We start from the raw sequence: 18,438 nt of genomic DNA on the forward strand, positions 1-18,438 counted from the left end.
ACGGACGTTCTAATGTGTGCATTATTTTCAGGGAAACGCACAGCTAAAGTAGTTCCAGGCACGTCTTGACCGCATTACAGTTCCATATCACTTCGCGTAGTTAACGGTAATATATTATTAAGTCAAGTCAAGTCAACTTTATTTATATAGCGCTTTTCACAATACAGATTGTATCAAAGCAGCTTCACAGTATTAAATAAAATAGTACATCAGTGTTTGTTTCTGGTGTAAAACATCCACGTTTGGTAATGCAGATCAATAGCACTGTTGAATCGATTAATCAAATTAAGTATCCCCAACTGAGCAAGCCAAAGGCAACAGTGGCAAGGAACCGAAAAACTCCATTAGGTGACCTAATGGAGAAAAAAAAACCTTGGGAGAACCCAGGCTCAGTCGGGGGCCAGTTCTCCTCTGGCGTTTATGAAGTAGAGACCGGATTTAACTGTAAGTTTAAAATATTATATGAATGCCTGGCTGAAGAGATGCGTCTTTAATCTAGTTTTAAACTATTACATTGTAATAAAGGTATAATAGCACAATGTAGGCTACCATTACACTGTAATAAAGGCATAATGACACAATGTATTATTACTCTTTAATAAAGGTATAAATACACTCTAATCAGAGGTAAAATTAGGCCAGGTCCACAGGTCCACAACACACCCTGCCGGAGCTCAGCTCCGTCTCGTTCAGCACCAAATATTTTTATTCCACTTGAATTATTTTTCATCTCCTGGCAACTACATGGCATATGATATTGAATAAATTAGTAAGACTACACAGAGACACCCAGGCTACATGGAATTACCAGACGTCATAATGCATTAATCTCTGCGTTCCCTGGTTCAGCTCCCCGCCCACAGTCACAGTCAGGTGCTGCTGTAAAAAGCAAGGCGTCAAGCGTATTTCTGTTTGCGGGAACTGTCATGGTAACTCTTGCCAGAACATCAATCAGCCAGATGATAGCAGGAGTGAGTGAGATGTAGGGGAGTTGGATGAGGTTTGTTAAATTTTAAGGCGAGACTCGGCAGGCAAAAACATCGTGTTTATTTTACTGGTCAATTTTGAGATTTTTGGATATTTGTCTTCAATAACATGTCTTCTTTCAGACTTGTGGTGAAAAAAAGTCCGAAATACACATTTAGGTCTTTATTTTTCTACACTTTGTCTGTTTGCGTCTGTAGATTTCTCACAAATTCAACAAAAGTTGGCGTTCTTAATCAACATGCTGCTCCGCGATCACTGTCTGCTCCTGTCATCACACACACCGTTAGGAAGCTCTCTCTCTCCTGTACAATGCTGTCGGATCCAAATATGGTCATTTCCTTTTTATCAGCAACCAATTGTGAAAGTAAAAGGGCTGAATGCACAATCTCATTGGCTGATGATAAATCTTTAAAGCCAGTTTTCTCCAAATGACTTTTCTCTCATACTCCAAGTCCGAAATCTCCACTTCAGTAGCACCGATATACACCAAACTTCCCAGTCTTTTACCTAGTTATATTATGAAGACATATGCAGAGGGATTTGTAAATATATTATTCCTAGCCTGATTTATATAACATTTTATTCCAAAAAAACATATGGCGAAAATAATTTTTTTTAAGTCTATTGACAGTATTTTCGGATTTACAGGATAACAAAAGTAGATATCCATAAATCCCTCAGTAATTTTTTTCCCATCTAATATGTGAACACAATGAAAAAATAATTTTTAACCTGGCTTTATCCAATACTCAGATTTCGTTTTTGAAAATATATGCAAATTAGCGCATATTTAATTAGATATTGCCTAATTTGCATATTTAAACATTAAATTACAGAAAACTTGTAATAATTTTTTTCCTCATCTTAATATAGGTAATCAACTGGGAGAGTTTCATGGTGATATCTGCTAGTTAAAAATTTGACTCTATTCACCTGTAGTGTCTCGCCTTAAACCGATTTAGTTGTAATGATGCTGGAGAAAGCAGGCGGAAGCGAGGATCTATTTGCAGGATTTTAATAGAGAAACATGTAGTACATATAATAAAGAACACGAAGGACAAAGAAACAAAACCACGAGCAGGACCGAACTAGAAGCACCCATACATGTACAACAACTGACCAAGTAACACGTGAAACACAGGGGCTATAAATACACAGGGACAAACAAGCTAAACAAGATAACAAGGGGGTGTGGTTAATTGGAAACACCTGGGGAGACTAATCATTATGAAAAACTACAAAGGACTACAAAACATGGCACAGAACAGGAAATAACAAAAGGGCACACAAGACAAGGGAAACACAGGACAGGAATCATGACATTAGTAAGTTTTGTTTTGTAATTGTTCAATAAAACCATTTTATGTGGTCATTTTTTTTTTTTTTTGTAAAGTCATTTTTACTCAAAACTAATGGCTGGGATAGATTCAGCACATATACATATTCATATATATATATATATATATAAAAAAAATAATTATTTTTTACCCAGGCCGTCTGGGCACCCCAACTTTGATTGCCTCTCCAGGCGTTTCCCCGAGGATTTGGCCGTGGATAAATTGGGAGGTGTTACTAGACACCTATAGGAACACATGGTAAAAAAAGCTATTGGTAAGAAATTTTTTTGCAGATTGGCAAAAAAAATTCCTAACTTTCCCTAACTATACGCTTACAATTGTGACAGTTTTCCTTTGATGGCTGTGGGCGGGGTGCTGAACCAGAGAACGGAGAGATTAATGCATTATGATGTCTGATAATTCCATGCAGCCTGGTTGTCTCTGTGTAGTCTTGCTAATTATGCAGTCTCATATATGCCATTTGCCAGGAGATGAAAAATAATTCAAGTGGAAAAACAATATTTGGTGCTGAAGGAGACGGAGCTGAGCTCTGTCAGGGTGTGTTGTGGACCTGACGAGGCGGAGCTGCGCTCCGGTGCGCTCCTGCCCAATTTAACCTCTGTTTGTACCCTTCCACCACGCATCCTTAGCCTACTCCTCTTCTTCTTCCTGGCTGTTGACCCTTTTTGTTTCCTTGTTGTTCTTCTATGTCAGAATTTGTAACATTGTGTGCTCTGTCTATATGCTTGCCAAATGAAGGTTCATGACATGCACATCTGAGCAAGTTTAGAGAACATTGGTTGATGTAGCCCTTTACATTTCCCTTTATTAGTGAAATTCAAAATTCACCTCTGCGATTCATCAATTCAGGAAAAAAAACTAACTAATACTAAGATGTTTACTAATACTAATTAGAACTAATACCAAGATGTTTCAAGGGGTAAGAATATTCAACAGGGAACCAGTATAATGCATTTTGATCAACATGACATAAGCAATTGATAATGTATAGGAAAAGCAGACAATTGTCAATTGCATGAATGCACCAAAGCATTTGCAATGTGTTCAAAATAATGAGAAATTCCTTTTATGATTGTCACGCTGCGGCAAGGATGAAGCAGAGAGAGAATCCATATGCAAGCATACTTTTAATAAAACAAACAGGTAATCCAGGCGGAACACGGAACTCAGGACATGAACAGGTAACAGCTACATTAAACAACGACCGACAACCAACAACTGAAGCACAGAGGTTTAAATACACAGACAAACAAGCTAAACAAGATAACAAGGGGGTGTGGCTAATTAGAAACACCTGGGAGAACTAATAAACAAGAAAAACTACAAAGGACTACAAAACATGACACAGAACAGGAAATAACAAAAGTGCACACAAGACAAGGGAAACACAGGACAGGAAACATTACATAGCCCCCCACCTAAGGAGTGGATTCCAGACACTCCGAAGAGAAAAAAAAAAAAAGGGTCCAGGAGGGTGGTGGGTCTGATCCGGGGGCGGGACGGGGGGCTAGGCCCGTGGAGCGGAAGAGGGCCTGAAGACTCCCGCAGGGCAGGCGGCCAGGGCGGAGCAGGCTGTGCAGGCGGCCAGGGCGGAGCAGGCGGAGCAGGCTGTGCAGGCGGCCAGGGCGGAGGCAACCCTTCAGGCGGCCAGGGAGGAGACGACCCTTCAGGCGACCATGGCACAGGAACAGACACCGGCTCAGAGGAGACCATCTTGTCCGAAGACACCGGCGTGGAGTCAGCCATCTTGTCCGAAGACCCCTCGGGCGGCCACGGCGGTGAAGACCCCTCGGGCGGCCACGGCGGTGAAGACCCTTCGGGCGGCCAGGGCGGAGACGAACCTTTGGGCGGCCAGGTTGGAGACGACCCTTTGGGCGGCCAGGGCGGAGACGACCCTTCGGGCGGCCAGGGCGGAGACGACCCTTCGGGCGGCCAGGGCGGAGACGACCCTTTGGGCGGCCAGGGCGGAGACGACCCTTTGGGCGGCCAGGGCGGAGACGACCCTTTGGGCGGCCAGGGTGGAGACGACCCTTTGGGCGGCCAGGGCGGAGACGACCCTTCGGGCGGCCAGGGCGGAGACGACCCTTCGGGCGGCCAGGGCGGAGACGACCCTTTGGGCGGCCAGGGCGGAGACGACCCTTCGGGCGGCCAGGGCGGAACAGGAGACCACCCCTCTGGCGGTCCTGGTGGATCGGGCTGGTCCAGAGGTGTATTGCCCCCCCCCAAAATTTTCTTGGGGAGGCTCCCCGGTAAAGAGTCCTGGACCAGCGGCGAAGAGGGCTCTGAGCTGGGCAGGACCAGCGGCGAAGAGGGCTCTGAGCTGGGCAGGACCAGCGGCGAAGAGGGCTCTGAGCTGGGCAGGACCAGCGGCGAAGAGAGCTCTGAACTGGACGGAACCAGCGGCGAAGGGGACTCTGAACTGGGCGGGACCAGCGGTGAAGGAGACTCTGAGCTGGATGGGACCAGCGGTGAAGAGGACTCTGAGCTGGATGGGACCAGCGGCGAAGGAGACTCTAAGCAGGGCGGGACCAGCGGTGAAGGAGACTCTGAGCTGGATGGGACCAGCGGCGAAGGAGACTCTAAGCAGGGCGGGACCAGCGGTGAAGGAGACTCTGAGCTGGGCGGGACCAGCGGTGAAGGAGACTCTAAGCAGGGCGGGACCAGCGGTGAAGAGGACTCTGAGCTGGATGGGACTAGCGGCGAAGGAGACTCTAAGCAGGGCGGGACCAGCGGTGAAGGAGACTCTGAGCTGGGCGGGACCAGCGGTGAAGGAGACTCTAAGCAGGGCGGGACCAGCGGTGAAGAGGACTCTAAGCAGGGCGGGACCAGCGGTGAAGGGGACTCTAAGCAGGGCGGGACCAGCGGCGAAGGAGACTCTAAGCAGGGCGGGACCAGCGGTGAAGGAGACTCTGAGCTGGGCGGGACCAGCGGCGAAGGAGACTCTGGGCTGACGTGAAGTGCAGGCTTGGCTGGACTGGCGTGAAGCTCTGGATCAGCAGAAGCGACGTGAACAGTCTCTGGATCAGCAGAAGCGACGTGAACAGTCTCTGGATCAGCAGAAGCGACATGAACAGTCTCTGGATCAGCAGAAACGACGTGAACAGTCTCTGGATCAGCAGAAGCAACGTGAACAGTCTCTGGATCAGCAGAAGCGACGTGAACAGTCTCTGGATCAGCAGAAGCGACGTGAACAGTCTCTGGATCAGCAGAAGTGCGCTCTGAGCTTGACGGGACCAGCGGCGGCGAAGATGCGGCTGAACTGGACGGGACGTGAAGATCAGGTGTTGACCTTGCGTGCCACGGGAGGAAGCTCTTCAGACATCTGGAGAGTACCTCTCTCCAATCCAGACCGGAGAGATTGGGGAGCTCCCTCGGGTCAACCTCCCTAGCCCCCAGCCGGTAACACACCTTAATGCCTCGTCACCCAGAGAGCAAGAGGCAGCTAGAGGAATAAATCCCCAGGTGTACTGCATCAGATCGAGGCTATCCAGGGCCAAGGCCGCGATCTGTCCCGCAAACTCCCGGGTCAGGCTGTGAAAATCAGGCATGATGTGAAGAGACTCATTTAATGCTGCTGGATTCATCGTTTGGTCGGTCGTTCTGTCACGCTGCGGCAAGGATGAAGCAGAGAGAGAATCCATATGCAAGCATACTTTTAATAAAACAAACAGGTAATCCAGGCGGAACACGGAACTCAGGACATGAACAGGTAACAGCTACATTAAACAAAGACCGACAACCAACAACTGAAGCACAGAGGTTTAAATACACAGACAAACAAGCTAAACAAGATAACAAGGGGGTGTGGCTAATTAGAAACACCTGGGAGAACTAATAAACAAGAAAAACTACAAAGGACTACAAAACATGACACAGAACAGGAAATAACAAAAGTGCACACAAGACAAGGGAAACACAGGACAGGAAACATTACAATGATGTGCACAAGTGACTAGATGGAGGTTGAACAAGTGGTTTTGAGAAGTTCAGTTGTAATCTGAAAAATGCACCAAAGCGATTGAGAAAAACAAAATAAATCTTTACCCCCAAACGATCAACGCTACAAAAGAAGACGTAATCATGATGTACCGCTGCTGACCACCAGAGGGCGCTCCTCACCAAATGGAATTTATTAGAGGTGCATGGTCAATACTGCAAATTTGGTATTGATCTGATACCAAATGTAACACAGGTTAGAATTGTATGGAAGCTTGTTTCCACCACAGAATAAAACATTTGAAAAGATAATTGCGACTTTTTATCTCACAATTCTGAGAAATAAAGTCAGAATTGCGAGATATAAAGTCAGAATTGCGTGAAATAAAGTCGCAATTGCGTGTTATAAAGTCAGAATTGCGTGTTATAAAGTCAGAATTCTGACTTTTTTTCTCGCAATTGCGACTTTATATCTCACAATTCTGACATCTTTTCTCAGAATTGTGAGATATAAACTCACAATTGTGAGATATAAAGTCCAATTCTAAGGGAAAAAAAGACGGACTTTTTTTTAACCTCAGAAGTTTATTTCTCACAATTCTGACTTCATATCACGCAATTCTGGGAAAAAAAAGTCTCAATTCTGACTTGATGTATCGCAATTGTGGGAAAGAAAAAAAAAAAGTCAGAATTGTGAGATAAAAAGTCGCAATTATTATTATTTATTTATTATTCAGTGGCGGAATAAATCTTCCATAGTATGGAACTGACTGGGAAAAATAGAATTTAATATCATTTAAATGCTGAAAAGATGCAACAAAATGTGTAATCGAAGTCATTGTGTCATTTTAAATAACAATAAAGGGATTAATAATTAAAATAACTAAACACAGAAAGTGTGACACGTTTAGATTGAGATGTTATTGAGTTGTTATATTGTTTGAGGAGTTACTATGATGTTGAGTTTTCTTTTTTCCCCTCTTTCATATTTTTGATGTTTTAATTTGGTTTGGTATTTCCATTTAAATGAGTTAAATAATATAATAATGCTAAAACAAACCAAAATCCAAAGGATTAGCAAAAGCGCTAATTTAAATGATTGAACTACAAGTTAATACAATGAAATGTCTACAAACTATAAATAAATACAATTAGAATATAAATATAGATAATTCAAATAACATTAGAGCTGAAAGTAACACTTCAATATAAAAGAAACTCATAAGGGATTGAGAACAAATCATTCATTTGCATTTATTTTTATTTAATTGTTATTGTAATTTTATTTAATCTACATTCAATCAATCTTTCAAACAAAATATAAATTGGTACATTTTCTAGTCTTTGTCTGTGTTTATATGTGCCTTATAAATACTTGCCCTCTGCAGTGAACCTAAGCTGGTTCATTACCTGGTGTTCAGAAATTCAGTGGATTAGGTAAAAATAGTAAATGTTACTGTACAGTGTTACAGTTAGTGGCAAGCCAGCCAGTAGGGCATTATAGTCAATTTGTTTTTATGTGTGTGTGAATCTGAAACTTTAAAGTCACAAGAAACCAAAATAAACTTAAAAACTGAAGTGGTGCAAATAGTGTCAAAATATTTGAAATATATGTTTATTGGCCTATTATAAATGCATACTGCATTTCTAATAAACTCATTGTGGTGTAACAGCAGGAATTTCAAAGAGGTCACAGTTGTTTTCCTCATAACTGCAAGGAATGTTGAGGCATGCAAACGAATGAAAAGGTTGTTTTTCCTTAGAACCTATGCATGCAATTTGCATATTAGCAAGAATGGACTGGCAAATCCTGTTTTGAGCTACACTATTGGAGGTTTTGTTTCTGCACTTCTGTGGAAAGCAGTGTGTCATGAGGAGAACGCATCAAAAATATGCTAAATCTAAATACATTTTCATGACCACTAAGTGATTTTGTGATTTGTGCTCTTGACACACCTGTAATTAGTCGTGTGGATGGTTACTATATGTTCACTGGGCAGGAAAGTAATCGGTTACGTTTTGTGCGTCATGAGGTCAAAGTTTGATTTTGACAGAAGAGAATGTATTTTGACTCGAGTATTTTATTTTGACCTGGAAGTTTGAGGTTTATATTTTGAGGTTTGTGCAAGTTGGTGTAAAGTTTTGAGATTATTGTGAGAAAATGGTGAATAGTTTCATGAATTGTACAATTGTGTTAGCAATCAAGAAGAACTGTAATAATTGAAAAGTTTGAAAGACAAATTTATACTGACTTGTCTTAAAGTCAACTTAAATTCTTGTTTAAAAAACATAGATTTGCCATAGGTCAAGATAGATCGGCCTATGTCCGGGGTGTTTGCTAAAGTGTTGCTAGGTGGTTGCTGGGATATTCTGGGTGGTTATAGGCTCTTGCTGGGGTGTTGTGGTTGGTAGGGTGTTCTGGGTGACCACACAGACATTCCCATTTAATTTCTTTCTAACGTTAGGAATTTCAAAAGTTTTTGTTGCTCTTTAACTTGCACTAAAACGTGATTTACCATCCAAGCAGCCTATGTAGGCCTAATATTAATAAAAAAAAGGCTCGTCTTCTTTAGAGATACAAGCTCAGAAACATTTAGAATATGTTGATGTTTTTCATGAGTAGCCTACCTCGATGAAATCAAAAATGAAATTTTGTTATTTAACAATAACAGTAACAGTAAAGATGATTAGGCTACTTTGTAGGCCTATTTGTGAACACACAATTGTGTAGGCTACGTCAGGCACAATCCAAAAAAAACCTACGCATTTGCATTTTGCACTTGCTTTGGTGTTGCCACACACTTTGCCACCCTTTAAACAAATTTCTAGATCCGCCCATGGGTGGTGCGTGTGTCAGGTTAGTATATGGGACAGGGATTAAGATATCTCATTCTCGTAGAGCTCTTAGTAAGCAGTAGCAGTAGATTCAGAGGACACTGGGTTTCGTTCAACAGGCGCAGGAATGCCCGATGCAGGAACAGACATGGGTACGGACAGCGGGAGGATTTTTGGGATGAAAGCAAAGGCTCCCGTAGACACAGAAACCATCCAGCCTTTGTCTCTAAGCAACGGTCCTCCATCTGACATCCTCCGAAACTTTTACCACACGAAAAGAGTTGGGAATTATCTGATCGGGAGGAAGCTGGGAGAGGGGGCGTTCGCCAAAGTGCGAGAGGGGCTTCATGCGACCACCGGCGAGAAGGTGAGATTTGTGAACACGGTGAAAATGGCATAATAATAGTTTATAAGTCATTTATTTATTTGTTTATATAATTCTCTAAGCACGAAACTTGTTTGAAAGAGAAATAACAAAATAGAAATTGGTCAAAACCCAGCCAAAACCATGACTTAGGCTAAATGCAGTTGTAGGCTATTTGTTAGGCTATTTCCAGTGAAAATGTGAAGTTAAAAAGAGAAATAACATCTTCTAAATTGTTGGTCAAACCCCCCTAAGTGTAGTCAGTGGCAACGAGTCGAATTCTCTATTGTAGCCTACTTGTTATTTAGTAGCCTAGGCTACAATAAAAAAAAATATTTTTTTTTAGTACAATTTAGTTGGCTACTTGTTATTTAGTAGGCCTACCCACCCAGTAGCCTATATGGACGTAAAAACTCATTTTCGCTATTTTAATTTCACGATAAACACAGTGCGTGCTATAGAGACGCATTTAGTGTGATCGGGTTGGCATAATGAAATTATATAGGCCTATATATTGGTTTACTTTATTTCACTTCAGAATTCTAGATCTTAGCTGTAGATAAACGAAAAATATTTAGTTTTTATTGACTAGGTTCTTTATCTGTTCCATCAGATTTTGCGCTGCAAAACATTCATGAGTCATGATGACAGTTGTTATCTTGTCCATGCTGGAAAATAATCATGACCACCCGACATGAATTAATATCACGGCCATCAAACCATGTGGATAATAAAACGATCACCGAAAATCATTGGACGGGAATTAATGTAAACACAGATATCGGATAGCCCCTGTCTAAAGTGAGTGCAAACAGATCGGGCCAAAAAAATCGGATCTGGTCAAAAGATCGGATCTGTGCATTGAATGCATGCAATCCTTGAGCCTGCTTGCATTCAGATCAGGTGTATTAATCTCAGATTACAGATTAACATGATTTTTTTCTTCATAATTTTATAAACCAGCAGAATGTATCTTCAATAGCCTATGTGTTTTACTTAGATGTGATAGGCCTATCTGGTTTATGATAATATTTATTAGTTATTGTTTGTTGACTGTGAATATGTAACTTCCTTTATGAGTAGGGTGTGTTTTTCTTTTTAACTGGCTGCTGTCTTCCTTTGTATTACGTTCTATTGGGTGAAGTAGTTTGATCTTTCAGTGAGTGAAATGAAATATCTTCAAAGCATATCCGAGATTAGTTCAGTCCTATTGCTCCCTTTCACTGTTGCTGTGGGAAGTAGTAGAGGAGTAGGAGTAGAAGGATGGGTCCGGTGCAAAGTCGACCTGATGTTGTGTGTTTTCTTTTAAAAACAGGGGCAGGGTTGAAGAGCACTTGTTTAAACACTGCAAGACTCTAAAAGAAATCCACATTATAAACTTTAGTGACTACAATCAATCATTTTTCCTTATCCCTCCCACACTGAGTCCTCAACAGGAACTCGGTTCAAACATTCAACCCTGGAGACGTGAGGAGACCGACAAATGTGAAATAAGAGTCCCATCTGTCTTAGTCTGGCTCACCTCACCTGTTCAGAGCTGTTAGAATTATTCCATACATAAGGAGACCAATAAACAGTCCTGTTGTGTTTTCTATCTTGACGAAACCTTCTTTTTATTAACCTTCACAGGTGGCGGTGAAAGTGATTGACAAGAGAAAGGCCAAAAAGAATTCGTATGTCACAAAGAACTTGCGGCGTGAAGGGCAGATTCAGCAGATGATCCGACACCCACACATCACCCAACTGCTGGACATCCTGGAGACGGAGAACAGCTACTACCTCGTCATGGAGCTCTGCCCTGGTGGAAACCTCATGAACCACATTTATGAGAAGAAAAGGCTGGATGAAAGAGAAGCCCAGAAATACGTACGCCAGCTAGTCATGGCAGTGGAGCGTCTGCACAGGGCAGGAGTTGTTCACAGGTGAGAAAACAAAAAAGTCACAGGGTGTGAGGTCATCGATAAGGAAACTTTAAATGAGACTTTCCAAAGGAACAACAATAACTGAATTAATTCTGAAAACTAACCAATTGTATATACTCTGTAATGTATACAAGTCTTTATTAGAGCACAATGGACAGTTAAATCTTTTTAAGAACTATTGTGGCATAGTTTATTTATAGTTATTTTCAACAGAGACTTGAAGATTGATAACCTCCTGCTTGATGAACAGGACAACATAAAACTGATCGGTAAGCATTGTCTGAGATTTACGTTATGCAATGTTTGCTCCTCCTGATAGGTTTACTTAACATCACAAAGTCACACTAAGTCCTAAAGCAGCGGTCGGGCGCTGAGGAACATCTGGCTCTTTGACAAAAATCATGCCGCCAGGTCTCTCACCTTTTACCAACAAATGATCGATAAAAAATTAGACCCACCTTATCAGCTTTCTGCATAAAAAGCAGCCAATTACAAATCCTTTGTTGTACAGTCTACAGAAGGTAATGAAAATTTTATCATAACATATTTCAAGTTGTACCAGCAAAAGGGCATGTTCAGTGCTGTATCACGATAGAAATCAACGGCAAACCACTTATGTTTCTATGGTAAACTAGAGCTCCTGCACTCAGATTCAAGCAACTACGTTGCTTGTTTGTGGTAATGGTGAAAAGAAAGATTTTTAGAACAACAGCGAAAATTTGTAAAAGTATATAAAAAGTGCCTGGACAGAAACATATACTTTTATGGAAACTGGTGCTCTGCTGTACCAAAAGACATCTGAAAGCATTTCACCGGGTACTTCTGCTTTTGCCGCATCACAGACACCTTTTATAATTTTATACTTAAATATACTTAAATGTCCTTTTATACACCAATTATAATATATGCATTATATAATAGCCTATATAATATATTTATAATTATAAAAATGCATTAACCAAAAACGAAAAAATGCATTTTCTCTTTGGTCTAAAAAGGTTCCTGACCCCTGACCTAAAGTGATGTGACATGAAAGTGTTCATCTGTAGCTTGTGGTGAAGACTGATTGAGTAATCAGTATCTTATGTAAGGGATAATGTATAGTGAGCCGGTTGTTATACTGAATAACAACCCCGACAGGCTGAACGGGATCCCGATGCGAAGCGGAGGGATCTTGAATCAGCCTGAAGGGGTTGTTATTCACTATAACAACCGGCTCACTATACATTATCCCGCTTATTACATGGCTACCTACAAAATAAATAAATAATTTGCCGCGAATTATTGATTTAAAAAGGGGTTATTGATTTAAAAACGATTGTATTGCTTCCGCTAAAGAAAATAGTCCGTTCCGCGTCCATAGCAACGCGCTGTTTTTCATGGCAACGGTCTGTTATACTTCGCAGCGGTCTGTTATAAAGAAATAACAGACCGCATTCTATATTGGAATTCAGCCAAGCCATGTAATAATCAAACCTAACAACCTCTCACCTCTCTGTAATACTGCTGGCAAACGCATGGCCTTTATTTAGCAATTGTGTGTGACAGACGGGGTTTGTGTTGGGAAGCCATATACACTTTGGCATCCCTCATAGTGGGAAGGTATTTAGAGTCAATCCCTTTATGAGCCAGTACACATAAACATTGTCTTACACACAACCCTCTCTCTGTTTCCCCATACAGATTTTGGCCTCAGTAACTGTGCGGGAATTCTGGGATACTCTGATCCCTTCAGCACACAGTGTGGCAGCCCAGCATACGCCGCACCAGAGCTTCTCTCAAGGAAGAAATATGGGCCCAAAGTGGATGTCTGGTCAATGTGAGTTTGCTAAATGTGAAGCACCATGTTCTAAGTTCACATTGAGTAATTTTTTTCTGGATTTGACTTTATATATGTTTTTGATTGTAGAGGGGTGAACATGTACGCCATGCTGACTGGTACCCTTCCATTCACTGTGGAGCCATTTAGCCTGAAAGCTCTGCATCAGAGGATGGTGGACAAAGATATGAACCCTCTACCTCCATCTATCTCTTCAGGTATTGACAGAACTGCATATCTGAGATTTTCAAAAAGATATTTATGACCACAAAGATCACATCCAAACAGGAACAAGCAACTATTACATGCTGAAAATTAGCCTGTGTACTCCTACCAATTACGTTCTAATGGGTATCATGCTCCAGAAGTTGAGCATGAATGTAGCCTTTGTAAGACTTCACCATTTTTTAGTCCAGTATGATGCTTTTGAATGCTTAATTGAAAAAAAAATAGGGATGGTCTGGTGTCCACTGGTGTTTTAAATATCTCAGGAGATGAAAGACAAATCTAATAAAGCAGCGAGTCTTCATGAAACATCTAGTTTTCTGACTTATGTCACGCTATTTTGTAAACCTGTATTCCATAGAAATACATTCCCGAGTGTCAACACCATTGCATGTGTAATCTTTTTATTTTTATGAAATTATTATATAGGTCATCATTTAGATACTTATTAGTTATGTCATCATATTGAGGTTTTACAAAAGTGGTTGCGCATTTACTTTTCCATTTACCATTGTGCAATTCTCCTTTAACTTAGTTTTTTATTTGACTATTACGCATGGTTAATTTTAATGGCAACAAACACATACTCAAAAGAACTCAGTCAAAATTCTCAGTGAACCGTCAGCTCATAAACACTGTTTACTGCAAATATGCCAGACAAGCGGCGGCTTATTTTTCAACCACAGGAAAAAACGGTTTTATTCTCAAGAAGAAATGATAGGATCTGCTTTATTCAGATTTTTTAATACTATCTGTAAAGACGTAAGGTATTTCCATAGTATGTAGTTTAACAGTCGTCTTATTATAGAAAAGAATACTGTAACAAGGTTTAATAGTTCAGGGAAGAAGGAGTTGTGAACCAGCGAATGTTCAACGTTACTTTAATATAATAAAATAAACAAACAGAAAATAAAAGTAAAGCGGGAGCCCCTCACGGACGACTGCCACACAAACAACAAAACACAACGTAAATATCCTCCTGGTCTGGTCCTCTCTCGTCCTTCACTGTCATCATTCTTACTTCTATCCTTCCGGTGCTTCTCCTTGAGAAACTCGAGGCTCAATAGCAGTCGCGCCACCAGCCTCGCTCCATTCCCACGCCTTACTTGCTACAAATACCATTACCATTGTATTACACTGAACGAAAATATGCAAGCAGAATTCCAGACTGTTCCATTCCACTGTTTACTGCAAATATGCCAGACAAGTGGTGGCTTATTTTTCAACCACAGGAAAAAACAGTTTTATTCTCTAGAAGAAATTATAGAATCTGCTTTATTCATATATATTTTTTTTTTTTTGATACTGTCTGTAAACCATCCAAAGATGTAAGATTTTTCCATAGTATGTAGTTAAGTAGTCATCTTACCTAGAACATGATAGAATACATTACCATTGTATTTCACTGACCTAAATGATGCAAGCAGAATTCCAGATAAATTCTCTTGAAAATGATGATACTGCCAACATTGCGGTTAATCACATTCTGTGGACTTTTCCATTGCATTACACTTACGTGAGCATTCTCAACAACAGGTGATTCATTCACTACTAAATCTGTGACAGGATATATTGCAACAGGATGATTGCCTCATTATGTAACAACATAATTTAGCATCTCAAGGACGCAAGGCTGTGCAGTCATCCCTTGACAAAGGCTAGATTTAGGAGAATCATAATGGCCACAACATTATATATTTGTCCTAATAAATAATTATTTATTTGTCCTAATAAATAAATTAAACCTTGAGACTGATCAAGGATGTGCTTATAATTTTCTTGTTTACTTAAAGTAACATAGCACAAAGTCCTCACTGCTTCCTGTCTGTGTTCACAGCTGCCGTCAATCTGCTGAAGAGACTGTTAGAGCCTGACCCCGACAAGAGACCCAACATCCACCAAGTGATGACCGACTCGTGGCTGCAGTTGGGCAACCCTCACACTGGAGTTCCTTACTTAAATAGGTTAGTCATCTAATATGCTTTAAGCTAAATTGCTTTTATTACACCTTTTATGACATTGTGACCTAAAACATCTCCTTTTAACTCTCAGAATTCACACTGAGGAGATCAACCATACGGTTCTGCTCCACATGACTGAGAAAATGGGCTACAAACACATTGAGGTGCTGAGTGCGGTGCTCACTAACAAAGCTTGCCACACACTGGCTGTGTACTTCCTCCTCAACAACAAAATGAAGAGACTCTCAAAAGAGTACAGGGTAGGTTTGAGGAACCAACATCTACACGATTATCCTTCATAGAACCTTGTTAGATGTGTTTTCTGAGTGTTTAACATACTTTCTTTCTCACAGGAGAAACAGTACAACATGGAGAAAGAGAAAAAGAGCAAGCTGTTTCAGACCCAGTGGAGGAAGCACATCGAGAAGATCACGATTCCACCCAAACAGACACCTGTCTATCTCGCTGTGAGCAAAGGCCCCACCAAGGAGAAGAAACAAAGAACTGGTAAGTGCCAAAACTATATACACAGTTAAACATAGACATGTATGAACCAATCATGTGGTTAAGACGTGATCTGGCACACAATTGATGCGTGACTTAGATGTACGTGACAATAATTGACAGAATGAGAACAAATGGTACATATACGATGGTACAAATGAAACCGTTTTTTAATATACAGTAGCTCTTTGTTGAAGGCAGCTTTGGAATAAGCTCTGTTGCCTGAGGGATCATTAAAAAAAAAATCTTGGCAAATAGGTTGACAGTAAATCAAACAAATGTAAAACCTTCAGGGCTTTTCAAGATCACCAGAAAGATCAAGTTGAAGATTAAAGATGACTTCATTAGGCACATGTAACAAATGTATAGAAAATGTATAGTGTGTTTCACACACTCTCTCTTGCTTGTTTGCGAAGTCATGTGACTATATTGAAGTATTTCAAGCCTCAAAGATGCTTCAACTCCACAAACTCAGTATAATGTGTGAATCGTATAGTTGGTTGAGATTTTCACTTAGGGCGATAATTCACCCAAAAGTGAAAATGTATTCAGCTACTCACCCTCACGTCACTCCAAACCTGGAGCATAAAAGATCATTTTTCAAAATATCTGCTTATTTGTTTGTCCATACAATGAAAATCAGTTGGGTCCCAGGCTGTTTTGCCTGACTTTCATTATATGAACAAAAACAGTGGAAACGTTCAACAACATCTTTTCTTAGTTTAAAATGTAAATGTCCAGCACTAAATTACAAAAGACTTTCCCTAGGCCATCAGACTTTCTGCATGACAGTACTATAAAGATATTTGCTTGTACAAATAAAGACATGAGTTGGATCTGCTCTGAATCAAACTCTTTCTCCTATCAATTTCAGGTCTTCTGAAAGCTGTGACTGGAGGTTTTAAAGATGTTTACTCAGGACGTGGTGGTTGCATCACGTCCTCCACTCTGGAGTACCTGGATATCCACACCCTGTTCCCGAACAACCCACACCCAGCCCATCCTACACCCGAGACCCAGCCGCCCCAGAAAGACAGCTACAAATAACCCTCAAAAGCTTTCAACATCCCTGTTCGCCCACCTTCCTCCCTCGGCGCTCCTAGCTCCTCAGATTCAAGCGGTAGCCCTCCCAGCAGCGGGGGTAGCGAAGAACCCAACAGCCCTCAGCACCGCAGCAAGTTCCCATCCATGGGTATCGGGCAGATTTTAAAGAAAAATCTTTTCTTTAAAATCTGCCGCCCTTCAGCAATTACACTCAGGTCAATGCTTCACTTTTACAATATCCTCACCTTTAAACCTGTAGTGAAACGTCAATATTTTATTGGAAGACAACATTCCTCGTTATTTAGCCTTCGAATTGAAATGGAAGATTTTCAGTTGTGGCAAGCAGGGCGATGCACAAAAAACTTATGAGCGATGAAAACCTTTTTTTCTGATCTCAACTGCACTTTCGCATGCACACCAGGCATTTTTTTCCCCAAAATTATGTCAGTTTTTTGGTGACATGTCTTTGTACTTTTGTTATGGTGAAGATAAGTTTGAAGGATGTTTGTAAGTTTTGTATTGATTTGCCAAGTCAAAGGATATTTTAATGGTGTAAAATAAATAAATATATATATATATATATATATATATATATATATATATATATATATGTGTGTGTGTGTGTGTGTATACTATGTATGTATATGTGTATATATATATATATATGTCTATATATATATATATATATATATATATTGAAAGATTATTATTTAGCATATTCCTTCATGATAATCTATAAATCACTATTGTGGGAACTGTTGTAAGATGCCTACAGAGTGACATGCTATTGCATTTGTGTTACATTAAGTATTGTAATAAATGTGAAAAGACGGATGCGACAGCTTGAGCAGACTCACAAATGTGCTCTACTACAACAACTCTTCCTCTTATCAACACTGCTTGTATACTGTGGGCGGGGTTTATGTTAATTTTTGGGTTTGTGATGTCACTAACCTGTGAGGAAGCTTGTGTAGTTCCTACCAGCCATTTGTTATAGTTCTTAAAAAGCGATTTCTGTAAACGCAAATATCTCACTTTGCTTTGAACTAGAGTCGCAACTTTGCAGATGTTGTTTGTTTAAACAGCAACATAAAACACTAACTAAAGTTAGAAAAGTGAAATCATAATCAACCACCCAACACTCTATTATACACCCTCTTGTGCCCCTGTACAGAAGACCAAAAAAAGAGGGTGAGGTAGAGTGACCCAAATGCAGTCTCTTCAATCCAGAGACTGTAAAAAAAAATATGGACATAGTGTCCGTGACATCACCATAGACAGTATAAGAAATGGACATGGCGACCCCATAGACTTCAACGGAGAAAAGTGAAGTCAATTAGAAGCACTCACTTCCTGATGGCTGAGCGTACTGCGCAGACTGAAACTGAGCTTGACAACGTAGATGTGACGTGAGCGTAGATGTGACCTATCTGACAGTTGTAAGTCTTCTAGTATCTGTGCCAAGAGAAATCTGAATTATTCC

General features: G+C 40.7%; 1 protein-coding gene across 1 annotated transcript; it reads left to right on the top strand.

Annotated features, from left to right (window-relative positions):
• Nucleotides 1-9,243: 9,243 nt before the first annotated feature.
• Nucleotides 9,244-18,160, top strand: LOC308683430 (hormonally up-regulated neu tumor-associated kinase homolog A-like; the record flags this gene model as incomplete). Its single annotated transcript, XM_081353902.1, has 11 exons — nt 9,244-9,483; nt 11,110-11,402; nt 11,616-11,671; nt 13,086-13,221; nt 13,312-13,439; nt 15,284-15,410; nt 15,499-15,667; nt 15,761-15,914; nt 16,786-16,957; nt 17,015-17,170; nt 18,130-18,160. 11 exons carry the CDS (start codon nt 9,244-9,246, stop codon nt 18,158-18,160), a joined length of 1,662 nt encoding a protein of 553 aa, XP_081210028.1.
• Between the last annotated feature and the right edge of the window lie 278 nt (nt 18,161-18,438).

This window comes from Scardinius erythrophthalmus (assembly GCF_964197995.2).
Source record: "Scardinius erythrophthalmus genome assembly, chromosome: 23".
Lineage (NCBI taxonomy): Eukaryota > Metazoa > Chordata > Actinopteri > Cypriniformes > Leuciscidae > Scardinius > Scardinius erythrophthalmus.